Here is a 20930-nt window from a genome sequence, read left to right as displayed (position 1 = left end):
CCCCGTTCAACCTCCTCACCCACTAACTTGCCCTACCATGCAATCCACGGCCGGTTTGCTCTGCAGCAAGGTGTGACCTTTGCAGAGCACGAAGGCCTTGCTTTTCAAACAAGTTACATCGCTCAAAACACATGTATGTGCATCAGGGTAAGGCAAAACCCAAAAGCTTCCTGGTAGCACGGTAGCACAGAAACCACCGAAGAATCTCTCTGCTGCAAAAGCAAGTCGATGTCTGCCCACACGGGTTGTGTGTTGGAAAAACGATCGTAGTGTGGTGTCCATTACGATGTTATTTTGAACCACACTGCAGAAATGCATCCGGCAGGCTTCCACTGTGTTGTTAAGAAGAGGTTACCTGTGTGCTTTAAGAATCCTCTGAGCAATCGCATCGCCAACCTTGTTCCAGACAACTTTGTCATCAGCACAGCTAATAAAGAACTGGTTCTGCAGGAAAAGCAAGCAAAACTACTCTCAGATAATGCCAGAGATGCACAAAATAAATATTTGCATACTTTCAGACAAAGAGCAAGCAAAGATAGCCGTGTGTTGTCTGAACAGATGATATTTTTTTTAATTAGATGATGTGTGTGTCTGTGCTTGCTTGGGGAATGAATTGGTCCTTATTGATCACTCTGTTCAGAGAGTTCATATAAAGAGCAACCTAACAACAGCATAATAAAAAAAAAATAAGAAAAGAGGACAATCAGTGTCTCTGGTCAGCCAAGGCTGAGAGTCTCTCTAGCACAGGAGGCTCCTGCAGCTGCAGGGATGCAGGAGCAGCCCCATGCGTGGGGGCTTGGGCATGCACAGGGGCCATGGATGAGGCAGGATGACTGCTGCACAGGCCACAGAAGTTGCTGGCAGCTTTGCGAAGAGGTTTGTAAAGGAGAGGTGTGCTGCCAGGGTACATATGCATCAGCTTTGTCTGAAGTTGGTGGAAACACTCCCCAAAATTCAGAGCACATTCTGTATTACTATCCACAGGGCTCACAATTCAGAGAAGACCAACCCTCAAAAGAAGTACCACTCTCCTGGTGCCTGCAAGCCCTGCTCAGAGCGTCAGGCTGCTGCTGCTTTCCCCCCTTTCCACTCACCTCTATGTAGATGTAGTGCTTGCTGTTCTCGATCACGCTGATGTAAGCGTTGTGGATGGACTCCTCGTGGTATTTAATGCCAGCCGACCAGTCAGCAGCAGAGCGGATCACCTGCAAAGCAAGAGACCAACACCTTCGCCTCAGCCCCAGCCAGGACAGAGCAGCATTGCAACTGAATTACTTCACAGGCACTGCTGCCTCTCAGGATCTCACTAAATAAAGCAAAATGTGCGACATTGACCATTCTTACTGCATTTGTAATATGTGAAAAGGAAGCTTAAAAATAGAATTAATGCTTAATGATGTTTTGATAGAAACAGAGGTGCCCTGTCATGTTGCTGCTTTACTCCCCTCTCCCAACAAAGCAGCTCTGCACGAATTAGAACTAGCCCAGAAGACCTGCTCCTGCTTAAGGTCTTACAATAAGCTCTTTTTAAAACCATCTGAATTTCCAGGTTTAGGGGTGCACATCCACTCGGTGACCTCTCTTCTTCAGCTGGTTTTAAAGCTGAGGTCTCCAGCCGGGTCAATGCCTTTTCCTACCATAATAATTCCTAATAATACTGCACACAATTATTCAGCCAGCCTGATCATGCCGACCACATCGTTGTTGTGTGCACCTGAGGCCATTTATTTCTCCTACCAAATTCTTGCAACACTTGGCGACGATACGACTCTGACCACTCATTGTCCAGCTGCCCAAACTCATTTATTTATTCGTGCTGGAAATCCACTTCGAAAGCGGATGCTGCAAGGTCCCAGGGCACGCTCTCCTCCTGCAATAGCGCCAACCCAACGTGTGCCGGCTCGTTTGCTCGTGCCCTCAGCCACGTTCAGCCCCTGCCCCACAGCTGCCTCCTGCTCAGCCCGACCAGCAGCAGCGAGGGCATGCCCTGAGCCACGGTCTCCAAGATGAAAGCGTAGTTTTTAATTACATGTTGGTAGTGTTCAGGGAAAATAATTAGTCTTGATTAGCCTCAGTCTTTAAATGTTGTCAAGATAAAAGCAGGGGAACAATAGCCTTAAAATACCGTGGAACAGCCATTAGGGCAGCCCAGCAGCTCAGTCATACGCCGGACAAGATCCGAACGGTGCGGACCTGTGAAATGTGTGTCAGTATGTGAAAAAAATGTCCTTTTCTGGGGCTCAGCCTCATTTTTTCCTGGGAATCCCTCCAGTGGATTTCTCTTCGTTCCCCACATCCAGCTCCAGCTTTGGGTTTGCTCTGTTTGACACCTTTGCCTGGAGCCCTGCTGTTACTTTGTGGTCTCCCTCCACCACCACAGGTGTGCTGCAGGCTGGAGCCCAGCTGAAGGTAATTCATTTCCCTAACAGCTGGGGCAGTGACCCAGCGGGGAAGGCTGGGCACGGCAGAGTCAGTGCATCTCTCATTCCTGGAGACCCATCCTTTCCTAAGGGAGAGCTTTAAATGAACACTTTAAACCTGCACTGCTTTGCTCAGGAGAAAGCATCGTGAGCTGCTCACAGCCCTGCCACCGAGAGCTCCATTCTCCTCCCTCTCCTCTCACTGACGTCTCGCACAGCAGTGCCTAGTGCTGTGCTGGATTTGTCATCTCCAGCTCCTCTAACTGACACAAGAGCAATAAATTTTCAGCTTGCTCTGGGCTAATGCATAAATCCTGGACAATGCAAGACTTCAAAGAGGTGTGGTGGGCTTTGGTCACGGACAGGGCACTAAATCCTCACTGCATTTACATCACGAGCTGGATATTGCCTCACCACGCCACGTCTTTGCAGCGCTATCTTTGGCTGATAACTGCAAGGGCTGGAATGGAAATTGAGAAGGGAACAAACCGGCACTGCCTTTGGCAGCTGGCTTCTTGAGTCTTGCAAAACCCGTGTGCAATCACGGCGCTATTGTGAGCAAAGCCCCAAAGTTCAGACACGAGGGGATGAGGTGCTCAGCTCCTCTGCCCACACGGGAGCCCTGCCAGCACTGATCCTGCTCGCCCTGCCTTCTGAAAACCCTCCCTAAAATGCACTTTCCTGCTCCTCTCTGCAAAGGAGAGCAAAGCCAGATGGCACAAGGAGGTCAGAGCCTGTCGATGACAGGTCGGTGGCGCAGCCCAGCAGTACCAGTGCAATCCCCACAGATCCTTTGTGTTCCCTCTGCCTCTGATCTGCCCACAATTGAAGACAGATTTGCAGACAGGCTCAGAAACAAGAAAACCCTCAGCCAGATATTCCACAGGCGCCCCACACCCAGGGACACTGCGGGCAGTAACTTCTGGTCTGACACTTGCCTGTACAGCCCCTACCCAGCACCAAGGCAGAGAGAACGTGGGCTTGGCTGGCGTCTGAACAAAGGATTCGATATCAGGACCCTGAGGGGCCTCTAAAAGCTGCAACGGGGCATAAATTAGAAATGAGCAAGGTAGTTTCAAATTAATAATTCACAAGACAAACCCGCTCTCTTTTCTCTATTTGCAGCATCACCGAGAGCAGCCCGTAATTTCCTGGAACTGCCAGTCACTCGCCGTGCCCCAAAACTTCGCGGCGAGGATGTGCAGTGCCAGGCAGCACCCAGGGCAGGCAGCAGTCCCCATGTCAGCACCGGGGGCTCGATGCACGTCTCCTCCTCCTCCACCACGGGCTGATGCACTCAGCCAGCAGCCCTGCAGCACGGGGCCCAAGGAAAGGCAGACCTGGGGCTGTGCTCAGGGTGGGTTCTCCTCTGGGAACTGCTTTGCAATCAGTAGGGTCCAACTTTGGGGCCCATCGTTTAAATGTTGAGGCTTATCTTGAGGTTCAAGTGTGTTCTCTGGGGAAATGAGCCCCCTTGCTTCCATGAGAGCCAAGTTCCCAAAGAAGCTGGTGTCACGGACACAGCCGGGGAGGTACTGCAGCCACATGATGATGCCCGGAGCGAGACCATTTCCCAACAAGCTGCAAACATTGCTTTGGCGTTTGATGTAAAATGCTCAAACCCGTTTGCATGAGACAAGGCTGACACACTCCCGTGCTGGCCACCCCTCACACCACGTGGCGAGGCACAGACAATGCCCTGGCAGCCCACAGCCTCGGAAAAATGCGTCTTGTTCCACCAAGCTTCCCCAAGCGCTGCTGTCATCTGGGTGGACCACTCCTTACGAACAGCAGAGGCATGTGTTTTTCCTGGTTTTGGTCTGAGCCATTTTATTTCATGCAGAGGCACCCCACTGCCTTGCTGCTTCAGCATAACTGTTTTGGCTTTCTGTCCCTCAACGAGTTTCTGTTGGTTAACGCTTGTATTCAATATTTGCACCAAAACACAGCTAATAGCTCTTAAATATAGCTCTTTGCTCCTGACTGTAAGGAACTGTCAGAAACGAGACTGGACTGAGTGTGCAGAGGACCCACAGGACTTAGGGGCTACATAACAGAATGCAGATGAAGTTCAACACAGAAAGCAACGGCCATGAGACTCCTCTTAATCCTGGGCTTTAACTGACCACCAGCCACCAGGACAAGGCATTGGGGGCCTGGCAGATATATCTGAGAAAATCTGGGACAAACACTCAGTGTCCAGCCCTGACCCACCAACCCACCCAGAACACAAAACCAAATGTGGCCATTAGAAGAAGAGCTGCAGAAAACAAACCAGAAAACTACACAGCTCTAAAAGTCATGGTGCTTCCAAAACTTGAGTACCACATGCTGTTTGGCCCTCTTATCCCCAAAGACAGAGGCATGAATTAACGCCTCTCTTTTTAAAGAGTCGCGTTATTTTATCATAACTGAGGACGTGACCACCTATGCTGCGAGCTAAATTAAGCAGGAGTTTTTCATTTTATAATTTTAAGTTCGTTTTATAATTTTAAGTGGTGACACCTCCTTCTGGAAAGACGGATAGAGCTCTCCTAGGGGAAGATGAGCAGGAGACCATCAGCACCCACCTGGACCGTGGCATGAACAGCCTCAGGCACCTGGTACTTCAACTCGTTGGCAGTTTGCTGAGTCTTTGGCAACAGGAACGGGTAGGACAGGGATCGGTATTTGGGCTTCATGATCTGCCGGGGGTGAAAAAGAAAAGAAAAACTCCTTGAAGAGATCGAAGCACAGCAGAGTAACGCACAAGACAAAGCAAGCATGCCTGTGGAGGTGGACAAGGCACGTGCCGTGCTGCCAGCAGCGATGCCCCCTCCCCACCTTGGTGAAGTTCCAGCGCTGGATGAAGTGCCGGGCCACGTCGCGCGCCGCTTTGCCGTGCACCACGGAGGAGATGTCGTGCCAGGGCATCCTGGGGGTGGTGTATCTGTCAATGAAGTCTGCGGGACAGGAAAACACATCGGGATCTCTTCAGACAAAGGGCATGAACAGGGAAAACTGCAGCATCTCCTTCCTCAAACTCAAGCCCTCTGGGACGGGGCACCAGGGGCTGTGCAGATTGATCTGGATTCACCATGCAGTCACCCACAGGCACGTCCAGGGACCGTAAGAGCAGAGCTGGCCCCTTCCATGGGAGCTTTGCTGCTGCTTCCCAGCAGCCAAACCCAAACGGTCTCATCACTTCCAGAGGCACTTACCAGCAAAAGGTTTGTCAAGCTGAACCCAGTCTTTAAAGACGAAGTTGCAGTAGTCTTTGCCGTGCCAGAACCTGGTCTCCCCGAGCAGCTCGCCAACGCCCGTCTTCAAGCTGCGGATGGATCCTTTATCTGCCACGGGCAAACAAAACAGAAACACACGCTCCAAAGTCATGGCTGTCCCTCGCCCAGCACTGGTGACAGACCCACAGCAAAGCACCGGTGGGACCCGGTCAGCTGAGGCCATTTTCTCCCTAGTCTTTCTGTTGCTTTTAGAGATGCATTTTAGTGTTTCTTCTTCCGTTTAAATATTTGTTATACGATCAGGATAGGCTGTATATATCTGAGTTTGCTATGGAACCAAAATGCTGAATTCTCTCTACACTGGACCTAAAAATTACCCCGTAATTATTTGTCTTTCCACCTAAATGTTACCATGGGGGAGTCCACGCACAGCTGTGACTGACCTTAGTGGCCCTGTGTACAATAATGTCATGTGTATCATCTACCTAATCTGTTTTACAACGTTAACTCCAACTTTTCTGCTAGATGGTTTATGAGTTTGACTCCACAGTGGGGTGTAGCCATCACCTAATGCATCAGACACTGCTGCCACAATTCCACAGTACCATGCCCATCGCAGAAGTCTTCTCCCCACCCACCCCCATCACCAGTAACCACAGCAAACCCCTTTCGGCATGCAGCAAGCCTGGGGTGCACAAAGCGAGCCCTGCCAGCGCTGTCACAACTGCTGGCGAGCCGAGCGGAGCCATGCCAGGAAGGCCATGCAGCAGGCAAGCACCACGGCCACTGCGGGAAGCACGAGTGCAGTGAGAGTCCAGGTGGAGCTGGGGAATCGCTGCCCCTGCGCGCTCCGATGGGATGGATGGGGCATGCTGCCGAGGCAAGGTGTGCTTCACGTCCTGAGCTTCACTGACTGCTCTTCGACTCGTGAATGAGCATGAGGTGACCGCAGTGGGGACTGCACTCCGCTTCCAGGGGAAGCAAAGGCATCTGTTCCTTGCTACGTGCCGCTGCCTTGTGATAACCATTTGATAATTGGCAGCTCAGGCCTTACAGGGAGATATTAAGAGGAAAACGTTGAAGAGCTGCTCCTCATTCTGTACTGAAACTCAACAGTGTCTGGATGGGGTACTGCATTTGGAAAGCCCTTTAACAGCACCTTTTGTCATCAGTCCAGAGACCAGAGATCAGAACAGCTCAGTGTTCCTGACTACACAACTCCTTTCTCAACCAAGGATGCTTTCACCGGCTTCAGTAAGAGCCAGAACAGGGGCTCAAGTCTTCTTCATCCAAGCACAGGTCTGGCAGCTGCCACCTTGCTGCTTCCTCTCTCTGGGTTTGCCCTCCTGCATTAGGCTCACTTGGAAATATCCAGTGCAGAAGTTCCCAATTCCAGTAACAAGCCCCTTCCTTTATGGGAAGAGAGCTGCTGAAAAAATCATATTCCAGAATCAGAGCTAATTTCTCAGCTGTTCTCTGATATTATTGCAACCTTTAAAAATATTTATTTTAAATTATTTTTTTTTTGTATTATGCTGCAGGTTTTTAAGCACCTGGAGAAGACATTTCTGTGAGGATATCCTTGGAGGGGTGATGAGGACGAGAACATCAAGCAGCACAGCCTGCTCCTGGCACCCAACCTAACTCTCACCGTAGCTACAATGCAGAAACATCAGCAGCTAAAGCCTGAAGGGGGCTGCACCTCTGCCTTCCTCCACTTACCCTCCTGAGGCTCAGTGAGCCCCTGTTTGGACTCAGTGTGGTGATGGAACATTCTCAGGTGGGGCTTTAAACTCTGGATTAAATTCGGTTGACTCCTAGGGGGGTTACAGTAACCTGCAGAAAGTCAAGATGCTCTATTTATGGCAAAAATGCACATCCACTTCTGCTACACCGCGTCCTGCTCCTGCCTTATGACACCTTGCATGACAGAAGTCCAAATGAGCTGTCAGTTTGCTGAAAGTACAAGTGACAACATGCAAAGAACCAAGTTCAAGACCCAGCTGGTTTTAAACCGAACACACAGCAGTGACTTTGCTACCTCGGTATACATCCTGAGCAACCAAACAACCCTGTGACCAACCCAAACTGGGCTCCAGCAAAGCCTCCTCCAGCCAGGGGAAGGAGAAAGCACTGCTGGGAGTGACAAAAAATCAGACGAGTTCCCACCTGGAGCATTTAAAGCTTCAAGAGTGAAGGACTTCCAGCAACAGATTTCAGGAAGAACTCCATGAGGGAATGAACGTCACTCTGACCCTTCTCATTTTAGCTTTGAAATGACATCCACTTTTTATGTGGGGAATTAAAAGCTGCATTCAAACATTCAATGGTTGAATAGTCTCTCATCTCTATCAAGTGGGTAAATTGGGAATAATTTAAGTGAATGATTTAAACCTAAGTAACCCTAGCCAATGAGAGGGGATAATCATACTCAGAAAATGCTTCAGTTTTCCAAAATAAATACAAACTGGAAAACAAAAGACTCAATTCTCCCTTGCAGGGACAAAAATCTTCCAGCATTACAAACGTTAGGTATCACGCACACCGCATCCCGTCACCTGGCAGCTCATGACAACTGCTAGATGCAAATCCACCTAAAACTTTTTTTGTATATTTTGCAGTGACACGAATTTACATATTGACTAAACACAGTTATTATTCTGATAGCTAAAGAATTCACCAGCTTTTCTTCTTAACAAAGCACATATTACCCTAGAAATTATGTGAGTCTGCACGTACGCCCACCCACCCACCTCCGCACACACTTTATATATGTCGTTTGGGTAAAGCTGAGATGAAAAACAGCACTTACTTGATTCACTGTCTATGCTGCTGACGCTATCAGCGTGGTGCATGCCATGCTTGTGGAGATGCTTGTAAATACTGAACCTTGAGAACTTCTTGGATTTTCCTATCCCTTTCATTCTTGACGAGTCTGGGACATCATCAGCATTCCTCGGGAACAAACGGCTTTCTGGGGACGGGGCTTGGGACTGCAGGGCGATGTGTTCAGACGACTCCGCTGTGGACTTAAAAGACACAGGACGTTGCTGCAGGTGATGCACAAGCACATTCCCTTTTATTGCAGGTCATCATTCATAGAAATGCTCAGAAACAGCCATCAGCCAAATTTTGCTCTGTGGCAAAATCTGCTGTGGTGGGAGCTATGAATGCCTTTGGAGGAGAGGGTCTGTACAAGGAGCCACCGAGCAGGAAAACCCAGTGATACTGGCAGTGTATTCCTCAATCAATTACCCATAAACTTACTCAGGTTACTACTCCCTTTGTAATTCTCACACACTGAGACCTCTTTATTTATTTATGTTTTTTTAAGGAGAGATTTGGTTACATAAATACCCAGGTCAGCAGAAAAGCTCAACAAGTGAGGCAAATGCTGAGGGCCCCAGCGTCCCAAAGTTCAGAGCACTCTGAGTGCCTACAGTACATTTTTAGCGAGGCTTTACTAAGAGCACAGCCTCCAAATTGTGAGTGCTGCTCCAAGCTCCACAGGAAACCCAGCCCTAGCTGCATTTCCTATCTCCATGCCCTAGCAGGGGCCAGGCAGGACCTACCCCGGGGAGTCATTCGGTGCTCAGACACTCCCTTCTTCCCACGGCTACTCCTCCTTCATCCTCCCCAACCCAGCCCTGTGCTTTGAAGCGGACGCAGCGTGCTCATCCCCACCAGCAGCCCTTTGTCAGGCAGGTGTCAGCACAGCCTCGGGCTGGAGGCAGCTCACTTACTGCCAGGTTGGCCGTCGACACCGACTTCACCGCCCCCATCCTCTTGACGCTGCCCACGTCGGTCAGGCGGTGCTCGTCGTCGTCCCAGCGGCCGTACGCCAGGTCGATGCCACCCACGAACGCCACCGACTGGTCGACGATGACGAGCTTCTCGTGGTGGGCCCAGAGGTACACGGAGGAGGACACGTGGTCCGGGTGTCTCATCACCTGTGGACAAGAGCAGCACCCATGCTCAGCATCACTGCCCAGCTGCACCTCCTGCCAGAGCGCTGCCCCGCGTGTTTGGCTGCTCAGGGCAGCAGGAGAGCACTGGACATTTGAGAGGAGCATCCACACAGGCTGCTGGGAATCCTAAATGGGGTATTCCCCCACAGCAACGCTTAGTGCTGTTGGGATAGGTCACATTTACAGCAGCATCGCTGCATTCGTAAAAGCATCGTTGTCAAGAAATGTGTTTCTACAAGTAACAGAATGCTCTTGGCACAGCCGTAAGAGCTGAGCTTCCAAATACAGAACCTGATAGGAAAGAAAACAACATATTGGTGATCTGACTCACTTCTTTGGTTGTTGCTGCTACACAAGAGAAATGAGAAGTTGTTTTTTTTTTTTTTTTTTTAAATCAGCAAATTGTTTGACATTTGTTTATGACATTCTTTTGACATTTGTTTATGACAAAGCCACTTCTCTATCTAAGCACGCCGTACATAGCTTTATTTTTAATGCCAGCAGAGAACCATCAGACTGACATCCTGCGGAAGGCGCTGCGTGGTTCACCTGCCTGCTCCGGGCAGCCAGCACTGCCCTCCCTGCAACACTTTCCTGTTTGGCTGTGAAGATGATGGCGAGTTAAAGCTTTGCTGTGACAACCGACCAAGTGATAATCAATCGATTATTTTAGCAGTTTGTTCATCACCCTTGTGCGTAATATATCTTATTACAACGTATATGTCTCTAATTTAAAGGCACGGGACCCAGCCTTAGCTGCTGGCTCATGTGCCAGTTTGTTTTCTGCTCGGTGGCAGAGCAGCAGTGTGACAGCACATAGCAGGGCAATGATGGGCATTTATGACAGCAGTGTAAACACCCCGTGTTGACTCTCGTCATCTATGCACAAACAGGAGTGCTGATGAGGCAACATTCTCACATCATCATTTTCCATTTGATGTAACCCCATAAACCCGTCCTATGAAATCAGTTTCTCACGAATTACATGAACAGCTGCCTTGGCACTTGTAAACTAAGCAGTTTTATGTTCAATTATAACCCAAAGAAACGAAGTTGCCATGCTCAGACGTGGTAATCATGGTACGGGTATGTCTTGACAGCCTGTAACAGTGGGAACCTCTGCTCGTCCAATTCACACCCAAACTAGCTGCGAAGCGCGGTCGGACGCTGATGTCCCGCGCACAGCGCCGGGCATGCAGTTACCTTGATGTTTGGGTGGAGATGCATGAGCGTCCGCTTGCTGTACTCGCTGTTGATCCCCAGGGCAAGCTCCACCTCCTTGTACAGCATGACAAAAATCTTCACTCCCTGTTGCTGTCGGAAATAAAGAAGAAACAAGGGCATGCAGATATTTCAGCGGCACAGCCCATTTCCCGGGTGAGGAAAGGCAGAGGTAGTAGGCACGCTGCTCCTGCAGGCAGCAAGGCAGGCCGAGGTCACTCACTGCTGCTTGCATTCCTGCAGATCCACCCCGAGAGCCCAAGGCAGGCAGGGGCCTGCAGCGCTCAGGAAAGCTGCTCAGCCTCCAGAGGAGGGCTCAGCACTGACTCATGTGCAGGGCTGAGCCACGCCAAAGCCTCCCAATCGCTTTTGCTTACAGCAGCTACTTTTAACCGCCCTTTGAGGCAAAATTTGGCAAACGTGATTCACGCCACGTATTGCAGGTACCCACTGACCTCCAATTTTCCGCTGCTTCGTGCTGCCCTGAGGTTTGCCCGCAGTTAGCAGCACGCGCGGGGCGCCAGCAGCAGGGCATCCCACGGGCATGGCTCTCCCAAAGGAGATACAGCCGAGGGGATGCCAGTGATTGAGCTCTTTCTGCTGGCAGGGCTGAGCAAGTTCCTGGAATACAGCGAGCAGGACTCAAAGGCTGGTGCTTTTTGTGACTCTGATGGGATCCGCGTGAGGGTTTCTAAGGACGCAGCTATGCTGAAGCACGGGCAGAGCTGCCAAGTACTTCCCAGCCCTCGGCAGATGGTGGTCACACGCTGGGACAACTTCACCTGCGATAAAGCAGGAGAGCTTCAAACCTTGGAGTTTGCCAGTTTGAACTAAGGGTCAAACCTTTCCACAGCCTTTTAAGTTCCTATTCCCACAAAGCTGCTCCTGAGAGCTTGGGCAGTCTCCAAAGTGCGGCTGATATTCTGCTGTCCCAGGGAGCACCACATATGCATAAAAGACAGACAGCCCCATCCCTGCCTAGACAGCAGCCTGCCGACCGCCCTGCTGAATCAAAAGGAGCAGGTAAGCATTTCCAGGAGCTAAGCTTGAGACACTCCTGACTCTTACAAGGTATTTATAGCCACAGGAAAAGCCACGCTGACACGACGAACAAAGCCAAATTCTTCCAGCGAGCATGCCCCGTGGCCACGTTTCATTTGCCAAAAAATAAGTCTACTTCCAAATCAGCTCATGTCAGGCACAAACCCCTCTGTTTTTCTAGGAACAGGGGGTGGGTGAGGCCTGGAAGGATGACTGGGTGGGGAGGGGAGGGAGTCAAGGACTATTTGAGCACGTCCACCTGGACTCCTGCCCTTTTACACAGCAACGTTCAAGAATCTTCCTGGCTCTGCCTCCCTTTCTGACTCATTGCTCTTGTGGGGCAAACTACCAGCTCCAGCAGCAGTCTGACCACGGGCTGGGTGAGCAGCAGAAGTGCTCACAGACACCTCACACTGATCTTTTCTGCCTGGCTCATTCGGCTCCATAAAACGTGTTCTTTGCAGTCTCCATCCAGATGTGCTCTTTGAAAGCAGAGCACAGCCAACAACAAATAAGAGATGAAAATGGGAGTTAAAAAAATAAAGAAGTAAGCAACCACAGTTAAACCTGGTTTTATTTTTCTCCCCGTGTCTCCAAGTGCTCCATAAAAAAGGGGTGTGAGCACACAGAGCTTTGCACAGCAACCCTTAGAGGGAGTGCCAGGAAAGACACCAGGTCAGCAGCAGGTCTGAACTGATCTACCCAGGAAGAACAGCAGAGGACAAATAACAGCAGAGCAACAAAAAAAGAATTATTTGTCTTATCAAGAATTCCAGTTTATACAAGCCTTTGCTTACTGTACACAAGCATGCATTAAGTAGGATAATAGCAGTGCAAATAGCAGGCTCTGAGTCATTTTTATCACCTCCTCCCTTAGAAGCTCAACACCACCGTCCAGCTCTGGGGAGCGTGATGCCATTTGTGTCTGTACACTTCTTTGCAAAACAGCGTTCATCCTAATCAAGCCATGTGCTTTGCTGAAGCCCTTTCCTGACATCCCCTCTCCAGAGCAATGCACCAAGACCCTCAGGGCCAGAGCTGCCACATGAGAAGGGGCAGGTAGGGCAGGCACAGCCAATCCTCCTCCTTGTAGCAGCCACAAGAGCGAGGAGAGTATCAAAAGGGGTGGGTAGGAACAAAGAAAAGCAGGAGAGACACTGGTTATATGGCAGCCAGTGTAAGGAAGCAGTGCTTTACTACAGCGAGGAGCGGTGGGAGAACAGTGATGATGTCTGTGCTTCAGTGTTTAGGTGTAGCAAGGACCTATGCAGCGTATCAAGTAAGGAAACCAGACGAGAAGGCTGCAGGGAGCTAGCACGAGCTTCTGGACGTTACTGGGCGACTTTGGCTAATGACACCCTCCTGTTCTTGGAAGGCTGCTGGGATCTCCCAGCTTCAGCTCGGAGAGCAGCAGCACACTCAGTAAATACCCTGTGTTGACACACAGGACCTGCACAGCTCTGCAAGGTGCAAACCACCTACCAAGAACCACCAGGAAGTCCTGAGACCTCCCCGTACCTCCGAGTTCCGTGTGCCACAAGGAAAACACCGAGCACCAACAGCTCCAACCCTGCCAGGAGCTGGGGCAGCCGCAACGCAAAGCTGAAGCAACACGAGCTTGAGGGCAGGAAGGAGCAATCAGAGGATCTACCCTCCTGCCTCCGAGCTCTTCCGAACCCAAACAAATGGTGCAAACGCCCCAGTCCCAGCAGGACCTTCCCCCAGGGGGGTACAGGGGCTGAAATGGGGCTGGAGCTCACTTACTGCTTTGCGCTTGAGGATGCAGTCCAGCCGCCAGTGATTCCCTTCAACAACGGGCCGCTTCATGAAGATCTCCGGGCTCAGCCTAAGAAAATACAGGGGTGGAAAAACTCAGCGTGTGTAGTCTGCAAACAAAGGCCTGGCCTAGATGACCAGCTTGGGAAGTAAAGAAATCAGAAAGTTTATCTAAGGGGATGTGAAGGCTCATGTCCCAGAGTGATGCGTTCTCCAATATCAAGCTCTTTGTTTTTTAATAATGGAGCATTACAGGGACAGGGGACATGTCCAGCACATTCATCTTAGTATTCAGTAACCCAGGGGACCAAATTTTGCAGTGATGTGCCAACAGGGAAACTTGCACCCTATCTATGAAAGAAAAACACAAAGAAAATAACACAGAAGTGAGATTAGAAATAGATGTCTAGATATAAAAAACAAATAATAGTGTGATTTCAGCCCTCCTGATAACTTAGGCTATCTGAGTAGCATACATCTGTGCTGAATTTTCCTTTCTGCCTAAAGACAACGCAATATGGTATTGCAACAAGACATTTTGGTGATTCATAGCTTTGAGGGTTACAAGGAAGAATTCAGCATTCCCGTCTAACTCCTGCAAAGGGAGGCAACAAAATTTCACCACTTCTGTGCGGAGCACAGGAACTTGTGCTTGATTAAAGCACGTTGCTACATCCTAAAAGCATTGCTCTGGCAACAGCATTTTTATCTTAACCTCCAAGTTTCAGGTCAGTTTTGCAGTTCCACGGTACGTTAACAATTGGCTGCTGCTGAATAAAATGTTAAGAGACAAAAAGTCTGAAATGCAGTGCTCTTGCCTTGCTACACGGTGTTGCACAGGAGCAAGAGGAGCACTGGGTTTATCTGTGGTCATGTTAGGGAGGTTTAGCCCAGCCAACGCCAACGCTGTGTTTGGTTTTCTCATGACTGCCACCTCAGAACTAATCCCCCACTTCCCACAGGCAGCAGATGAGTGGCAAAAGGGTCATCTTTCAGCTAGAGGAGGAGCACAGTGAGGTGCCCACGGCGAGGGAGGATGCCCGAGCAGCTCCCCAGGGGCCGGGCTGGATCCCCTGACCCACCACAAAGGCAAGGCAAAGGCAGCAGCAACTGGTGCTGGCCAAATGGCCCTACCCCGAGGCTGTGCGAGCACGCTTTTTCTGCCTCAAACAGGAACCAGAGCACTGCATAAACAGCCTGAATCACTAGGGAAGAAGTGGGCAGAGCCAGGTCCTCCAGCAGCCGCACAGCTCGGGGAAGGGACTATCAAGATCCCTCTCCGTTACCCGCCCAGCTAAGAGCAGAGCAAAACTGCACCCAGCCCAGTTGCTCTCACCCCTGGTGCAAAGCTGCCCAAAACAGCGAGGAGCAGAAAGGAGGGTCCTCTGCAGGATAAGATGAGAGGAACACTGCCCTCGTCAGGGGTATCTGAGTGTCCGTGTTCCCTTACACCCTGAAAGACATTCTTGACCCTCAGGTGTACAGCGCCATGCATTCCTGGTGAAGCCACAGGCACCACAACACTTGCACCTGGAGGTGCCTCCATGAAATTTCAGGCCCTTCCTTGCAAAGAGAGAACCAAGCTGTTGATTTCAAGCATGTGCTTTTGCTGCCAACCCTCCTGAAAAGGCCTTTGAATACAACCCGACGAGATGTTTGGGTGTGCTGCCAAACCATCTGGCTGCACGGCTAGCTGCCATACTGTAAGGCCTCCCAGCGCTGCAGCACTGCCGGGAGCGTCCCAAGGGAGACAGCTGGGCAAAATCCAAATATCTAAGTACGCACCACCAATCTGTGATGAAGATCTCTTCTTTAGCAGCTTCCATGGCATTTGCGACATCTTCGAAGTACCACTTGGCATTCACATACCTGTAAAAGCATGCAAAGCACCGGGATTTATTTTCCTCTCCACCGTAATCAAACAGAAAGTTCACAGCTGAAGACCAACAGGGTTCTGTGCTAATGCCACTTACGTTCTCTTCCCAAAATCAAACACAAACCTAATTTCAGGAATTAAGACAACATGCGGGGGGGAATTTCAGGCTGCTATTAGCTTAACAGAGCAGCACAATAGCAGATTATTAAGTGCCACTTGGTACTTCTGCCAACCACACAATTTTCCTTGGGTTTCACTCAGTGCACAAGCGGGCACCGCGATACGCTCAGCAGCTCGCCCCCACGTCTCACCACTTGGCCAGCGTGTTCTCCTGCACGGCCGCGTACGACCCGAACCGGTGCTCGGTGAGGAAGTCCTTGCCGTGCTTCCGAATGAATTCGTCTATTCCCTGCCTCCACCACTGGGCATGCCGGTAGCTGGTGCACTTCAGAATCAGCGACCTGTAAAACCAACGACATATGGGGCAGGTGCTGCAGCCACAGACATTTAACAGGGCAGCTTCTTGCTGTCCAAGCATGCTGCTAAGCACACCTGTATTGGTCACGTTTTATCAAGCTAAAAGGAGCAGCAAGAGACTTTGCTTTCATGTTTTGTTTGCAAAAAAATACATCGGCACTTATCTGCTCCGAGGGAATATCACAGCATCACGCTGACAATAATAGTAATAATAAAAAAACAGATTTAAATGAATAGCGCCAGCTTAACCTGTAGGGAAGTTGGACATGGCTAATTATGTATTTTTTCCATGATGAATTTATTCTGGATGCTACCATTAAAACATTAAATAGCTCTTTATCCCACCTAGCATATCTTTTGTACAATTCTCTAGCTGGGATGTAACGCAATGCGTCTTTGCTTGGAGCATAAAGGAACAGAGGACCTAGAAAATTACCCTAAGTAATTGCTGAAAAACCAGACTGTGCAGCTCCACGTGCACCATGCCCTCAGGCCTGAGCAAAACCCGGGGACAGGCTGTGAAGCTGAGGCACCAATTCCCTCTTTAAGGCATGGAAACGACCAGCAGGTACAAACCTTGCCAACCCCAGGAGAGGTGCCACCAACTCTTTGTTAAAACAGCAAAAGCAAAGCAAACAAGGTCTGGACTTCTTACCTCGAGAGATTGTCGATCTGCAAGCCGTACTTGGTTTCTGTTTCCTTCTGGCCTATCTTGATGTTGAACTCCTTGTCCACCAGCAGCACGAAGGCAATGGCGCCCGAGTCCGGCTTCATGTAGAGCAGGAAGGAATCCTTCACCACCAGCCACCTGCGGGGCGGAGGGAGGTGAGCGTCTGGTCCCTCCTGCCGGCCGTCAGGCACCAGCCACAAAAACCCAATGAAGGGATAAAGTATTTCTGGCCAAACGAGCACAAAGCATTCAGCAGGGAGAGGAAGGCATGTAAGTGAAGGGTAACATCTCTTATCGGGGCTCTGACCTCCTAAGGGAAGCTGTAAAGCCCAGTGCTCACGTTATGAACTCAGGTAACAAGTCTGGCTCCAATAAAGGATTTTTAGTGACTGCACAACTGCTTCGTGCAGAGGCCTTTGAAAACCCACAGCTAACACACCCAATCTCCCTACTCACAGGTAGACTTCCCAGCGAGGAGCCCGGCAAGGTGAAAGGAGGGCTCCTTGCTTCCCAAATTCACATTCGGGCTGTACATCCCTCAAGGCAATGCAGGAACTATTTGACATTTCCAGTGTTACTTATGAAGCCAGGATCGCTCTCACTCCTATCAGAATACGTGAACGAGGCATTTTGGACAGCTTTTATTGCCAAGCAACAGGCCCCCCGCTAGAAGCATGTGACGGGAGATGACCGGCAGCTTTTACAGAAATACCGTTGCCTGAAGGCAGCTCTGGGAAAAACATGTTTTTGCGGTGAGTGGCATTTCTAAATTTTTCTCTTCCTGCCGCGTAGCTGGGGTAACCGGCCCCCTCTGTCCCACACAGGTCTCCACCAGGAGACCCAGTTCTGTGCGCGCTCACAAACAGGCACAGCAACAGCCCCAACTGCAGAACGTGGGAGAGCTCCTACCTTTGAGAAGTCCCAGCTCCTCGGCTAATTCCAGACCCCATTATTTTCCTTTTCTCTCAGTGCCCTGAGTTGTCCCAGCACGACCTCACACCCAGTGCCAAAACGCCCTCCCTCCCTATTCCCTTGTGGCCCATAACTTCACTCCCAAACCCCTGCTGAGCACAGCTTCAGGCATTTCCCTTTCTGTGTTCCCTGGTATTTTTCACTACTTTCCTCCTCCTACCCAACAAAACGTAGAGGATGTATCTGAGGGTGCACTCTCTATTTGAGAAATCAGGAAATTACTTGTAGAAGTCAGACATAAAAGCAAGTTTTTCCTAAAGTTCTTCACTTCAATAACCCTGCCTTGGCAGTGTAACTGTCCCCTGTTTATTTATTGATGCCCCTGCTCTGCCAGCCCCCACAGGCTGCGGGAGAGGATTCGGTGCCCTCTTGTGTTACTCTGCGTACAGCCGAGGGACAGTCCTGCTCCAAACTGCCCTCATCCCATTTGTAGGCTCTAAAGGAGAAACGAGATTCATGGCAAAATTTAATGTGCTACAGCTCCCCTGAATCGTGATCTCTGTATAACAGAACAAAGAGTTAACTGGAAAGGTTTGTTTTTTTTCCCCGTAAAGGAGAGAAAAATGGAGCCAACTTAATGATTTGACCTGGAAGAAGGTCAAATCCTTATCTCCTTGTGAAATCACTGCAGATAACTTCTGTAAAACTGCATGAAGAAATACTGGAAATACTACAAAAAAAAAAAAAAAAGGACTTTTTCTTCACAAGAATGCAGTAAGGTTTTGTTGGGAAAGATTTGGCGTTGTTTAAGATAAGCTAACCCCAGCCCATTGTGGTTCCACAATGCTGAAACCCAAAGGTAGGTGATGATGTGGGGAAGCTGACAAATCACTAAAAGGTGGGTGTGTACGCTTTGGGTTTTCAAGAAGCAAAGCACAGGAAAAGCTGTAGCTTTTCTAAAATGGCAAGAATCTCTCTCATGGTCTTTTGGGGAGAAAACCCCAGGCGGGTTCGTGTGCCAGAGGAGCACGCGGCACAGCGCCCCTCAGGCCCGGCAGCAGCAGTACCTCTTGGACCAGCGGTAGCACATCCTTCCCTGGCCACAGCAGTTCAGGCCCGGTATGCGGTGGCCCCCGGAGCGCTTCATGACCATACCTTCCCTGCAGGGACAGGAGCACAGTCAGGAGGGGTGGCACAGGGGTCAATAGGTTACGGGAGGGCAGGAGAGAATCCCCAGGACCCAGCTGGGGAGCTGCAGCCCCTGCTGTGCAGAGCAGCCTGCTCCCAAGGCTGTTTCCCAAAGTTGTAGCGTTTCCATCTGAGCATTAATACATTTTTATATCCAGATGGTAAAATATTCCCCAGTTATTAGTGAGAAAGGAAAACTATCAGTGTGAAACACTATTTATTTATAAAGCTGTGCTCTTGGTGAACCGTAATTTGGAAAAAAATAGCTCACAACTCACATGCCCTTTGGTCCCAGGTCATGGATGAATGACAGCTGACTTACTCCAATGAACTCCATCTGGGGAAAGAAAAAAAGATTCCTTCATCTTTCGTACTCCAAAATCCACAAACAGTGTGCTTCATCACAGAGCCTTATCGCCAAGAGAGAACACAGGGCAGAGCCCAAGCAGGAGTTACCCTCTGTAACTTAAGCAGCTTCAGGGAGACGAAGAAAATTATTTGCTTGTTGTTTTTTGAATGTGCTTTGGAGAAGGCATTAAAGGCAACCAGGACAAGCAAGATCCCACTTGCCCTAGGGACCCAGTGGTATTTCTGGATGAAAAGAATCGAGTTTGATGCTGTTTGGGGTCTGTGTGAACTTAGCTATCGGCCTGAATCCTCTCCTTCCTCCTGCAAACCACACAGAAAACCACAAAGGGAACATGCACACATCTTGGGGGTGGGAGGCCTATTCCCTTCAAGTCCCATGTCCCACCACCAGGCACCACGGGGGCGTTCACCAGGTTCACCAGCACAACCCCAGATTCGGATCTCCTGTCTGCTCCCGGCTCCTCCTGCCTCAGCAGAGCTTGCAGAGGAACGTAAAGATAAGCAAAGCTGGACAGAAAGCACACCACGATTACATTCAGCTCTAAAAATAGGACGCCAGGCGATTTCGGCCGAGCAGGCTTTTCTTGGCAGAGCAGGACATTCCTGTCGGCCTGCCCCTTGTTAGCCCTGGCCCTGCTAAGGGGGGTGGATCGCCCCCAGGCACCCCACATTTACCGATATCCTCCTCCAATCTGCACGGCGGGGGCCTGCCTGCACCCCTGGGATTTTGTTTAATCCATTACTGTGTAAAATCATCCAAGGGCAGGGCAGGGCGAGGGCAGGAGCTGCTCTCCCCTTTGGCCAGGCGCCAGGCAGCGAGCCCATGGGAACCCTCTAACCGCATTTTTTGGGGACCAGGCCTGCCGGGAGCGAAGCCCAGCACCCGACCCATGGCCCTGACCCCAGGAGGGACGGGAGGTGGCTGCAGGGCAGCTCCAGGCCGTGCCCACCCGTGCCATGCAGCAGCTCAGACACCAACACCCCGGGAATGACACGGGGTGGGCCCACAAGTCCTGGAGGGGTTTGAAAACACTAAGTCTAACAGAGAATATCAGATAATCTGGGATAAAGCCTGTCCTGCAGGCCCAGTCTGTCCTGGCTCAGCCTCCCTTCCCTGCACGACCACCGCTGCCCCACGGAAGCAGCAGCAGGACAGAAAATCCCTCTTTCTCCTCATCCTCTGGTGTCCCCGGACCTTCCCATCCTTCCCACCACATCCACACGGGCACGGAGAAGGACCAAGGATCTGCTGTGCTCCTCCAAGTGGCTCAAGGACACCAAGGGATCTCTTCTCAGCAGAGCCAAATTCACACTTCACCCTCTGGTGCTTCAGGCCTGTTTCCAGACGGTGGCTACAAGAAGTCATTCTGTGGCTTCCCCACCAACCTCGCTGTCACCATTCTCCCCACATGTCCTGGGAAAGCACCAGGTGTGACCTGTGCAGGGCTCGTCCCTTTCTGCAGCGACACTCAGGAGAAAGGCAGCGTGTGGAAACACAGCGCATCCCACAGCCTCTTACAAGAGGTCTTAAGCAAAGTTTCGGGCCAGTTCCTTCCCCTGGATCTCATTTCCACTTCTTCAGAAAGCCGCTGGCACTCGCCTTGAGACAAATCAGAAAACTGGACACCTCTCTCATACTGGGCACACAGAAACCAAAGCACACAAACATCAAAACCCTTTGAAAACACTGGTGGCGAGCAGAAAGCTGGCAGCAGCCCGAGGGGCACTGAAAGAGCAGCCCTTGCAGGAGCAGAAGAAGAGCCAGGAGGAGAAAGGACTTGCAGAAACAAA

General features: G+C 50.5%; 1 protein-coding gene across 4 annotated transcripts in view; it reads right to left on the bottom strand.

Annotated features, from left to right (window-relative positions):
* PLD1 (phospholipase D1) overlaps positions 1-20930 on the bottom strand; it is a 48645-nt gene that overhangs the window by 11125 nt on the left and 16590 nt on the right. For 2 of the 4 annotated variants that reach the window (XM_032192917.1, XM_032192918.1), the window contains exons 7-21: positions 19049-19107; positions 18650-18742; positions 16656-16808; positions 15835-15984; positions 15433-15516; positions 13636-13717; positions 10813-10923; positions 9385-9591; positions 8454-8670; positions 7364-7477; positions 5621-5749; positions 5244-5362; positions 4991-5104; positions 1095-1205; positions 356-444 (exon numbers count right to left, since the gene is read on the bottom strand). In XM_032192917.1, the coding sequence (XP_032048808.1) occupies positions 356-444; positions 1095-1205; positions 4991-5104; positions 5244-5362; positions 5621-5749; positions 7364-7477; positions 8454-8670; positions 9385-9591; positions 10813-10923; positions 13636-13717; positions 15433-15516; positions 15835-15984; positions 16656-16808; positions 18650-18742; positions 19049-19107 (1832 nt within the window). The remainder of the gene's footprint in view (positions 1-355; positions 445-1094; positions 1206-4990; positions 5105-5243; positions 5363-5620; positions 5750-7363; positions 7478-8453; positions 8671-9384; positions 9592-10812; positions 10924-13635; positions 13718-15432; positions 15517-15834; positions 15985-16655; positions 16809-18649; positions 18743-19048; positions 19108-20930) is intronic. The other 2 variants (XM_032192919.1, XM_032192920.1) reach the window with 1 other exon arrangement.

This window comes from Aythya fuligula, chromosome 9 (assembly GCF_009819795.1).
Source record: "Aythya fuligula isolate bAytFul2 chromosome 9, bAytFul2.pri, whole genome shotgun sequence".
In the NCBI taxonomy this organism is placed as follows: Eukaryota; Metazoa; Chordata; class Aves; order Anseriformes; family Anatidae; genus Aythya; species Aythya fuligula.
This window is presented reverse-complemented; position numbering and strand designations above follow the sequence as displayed.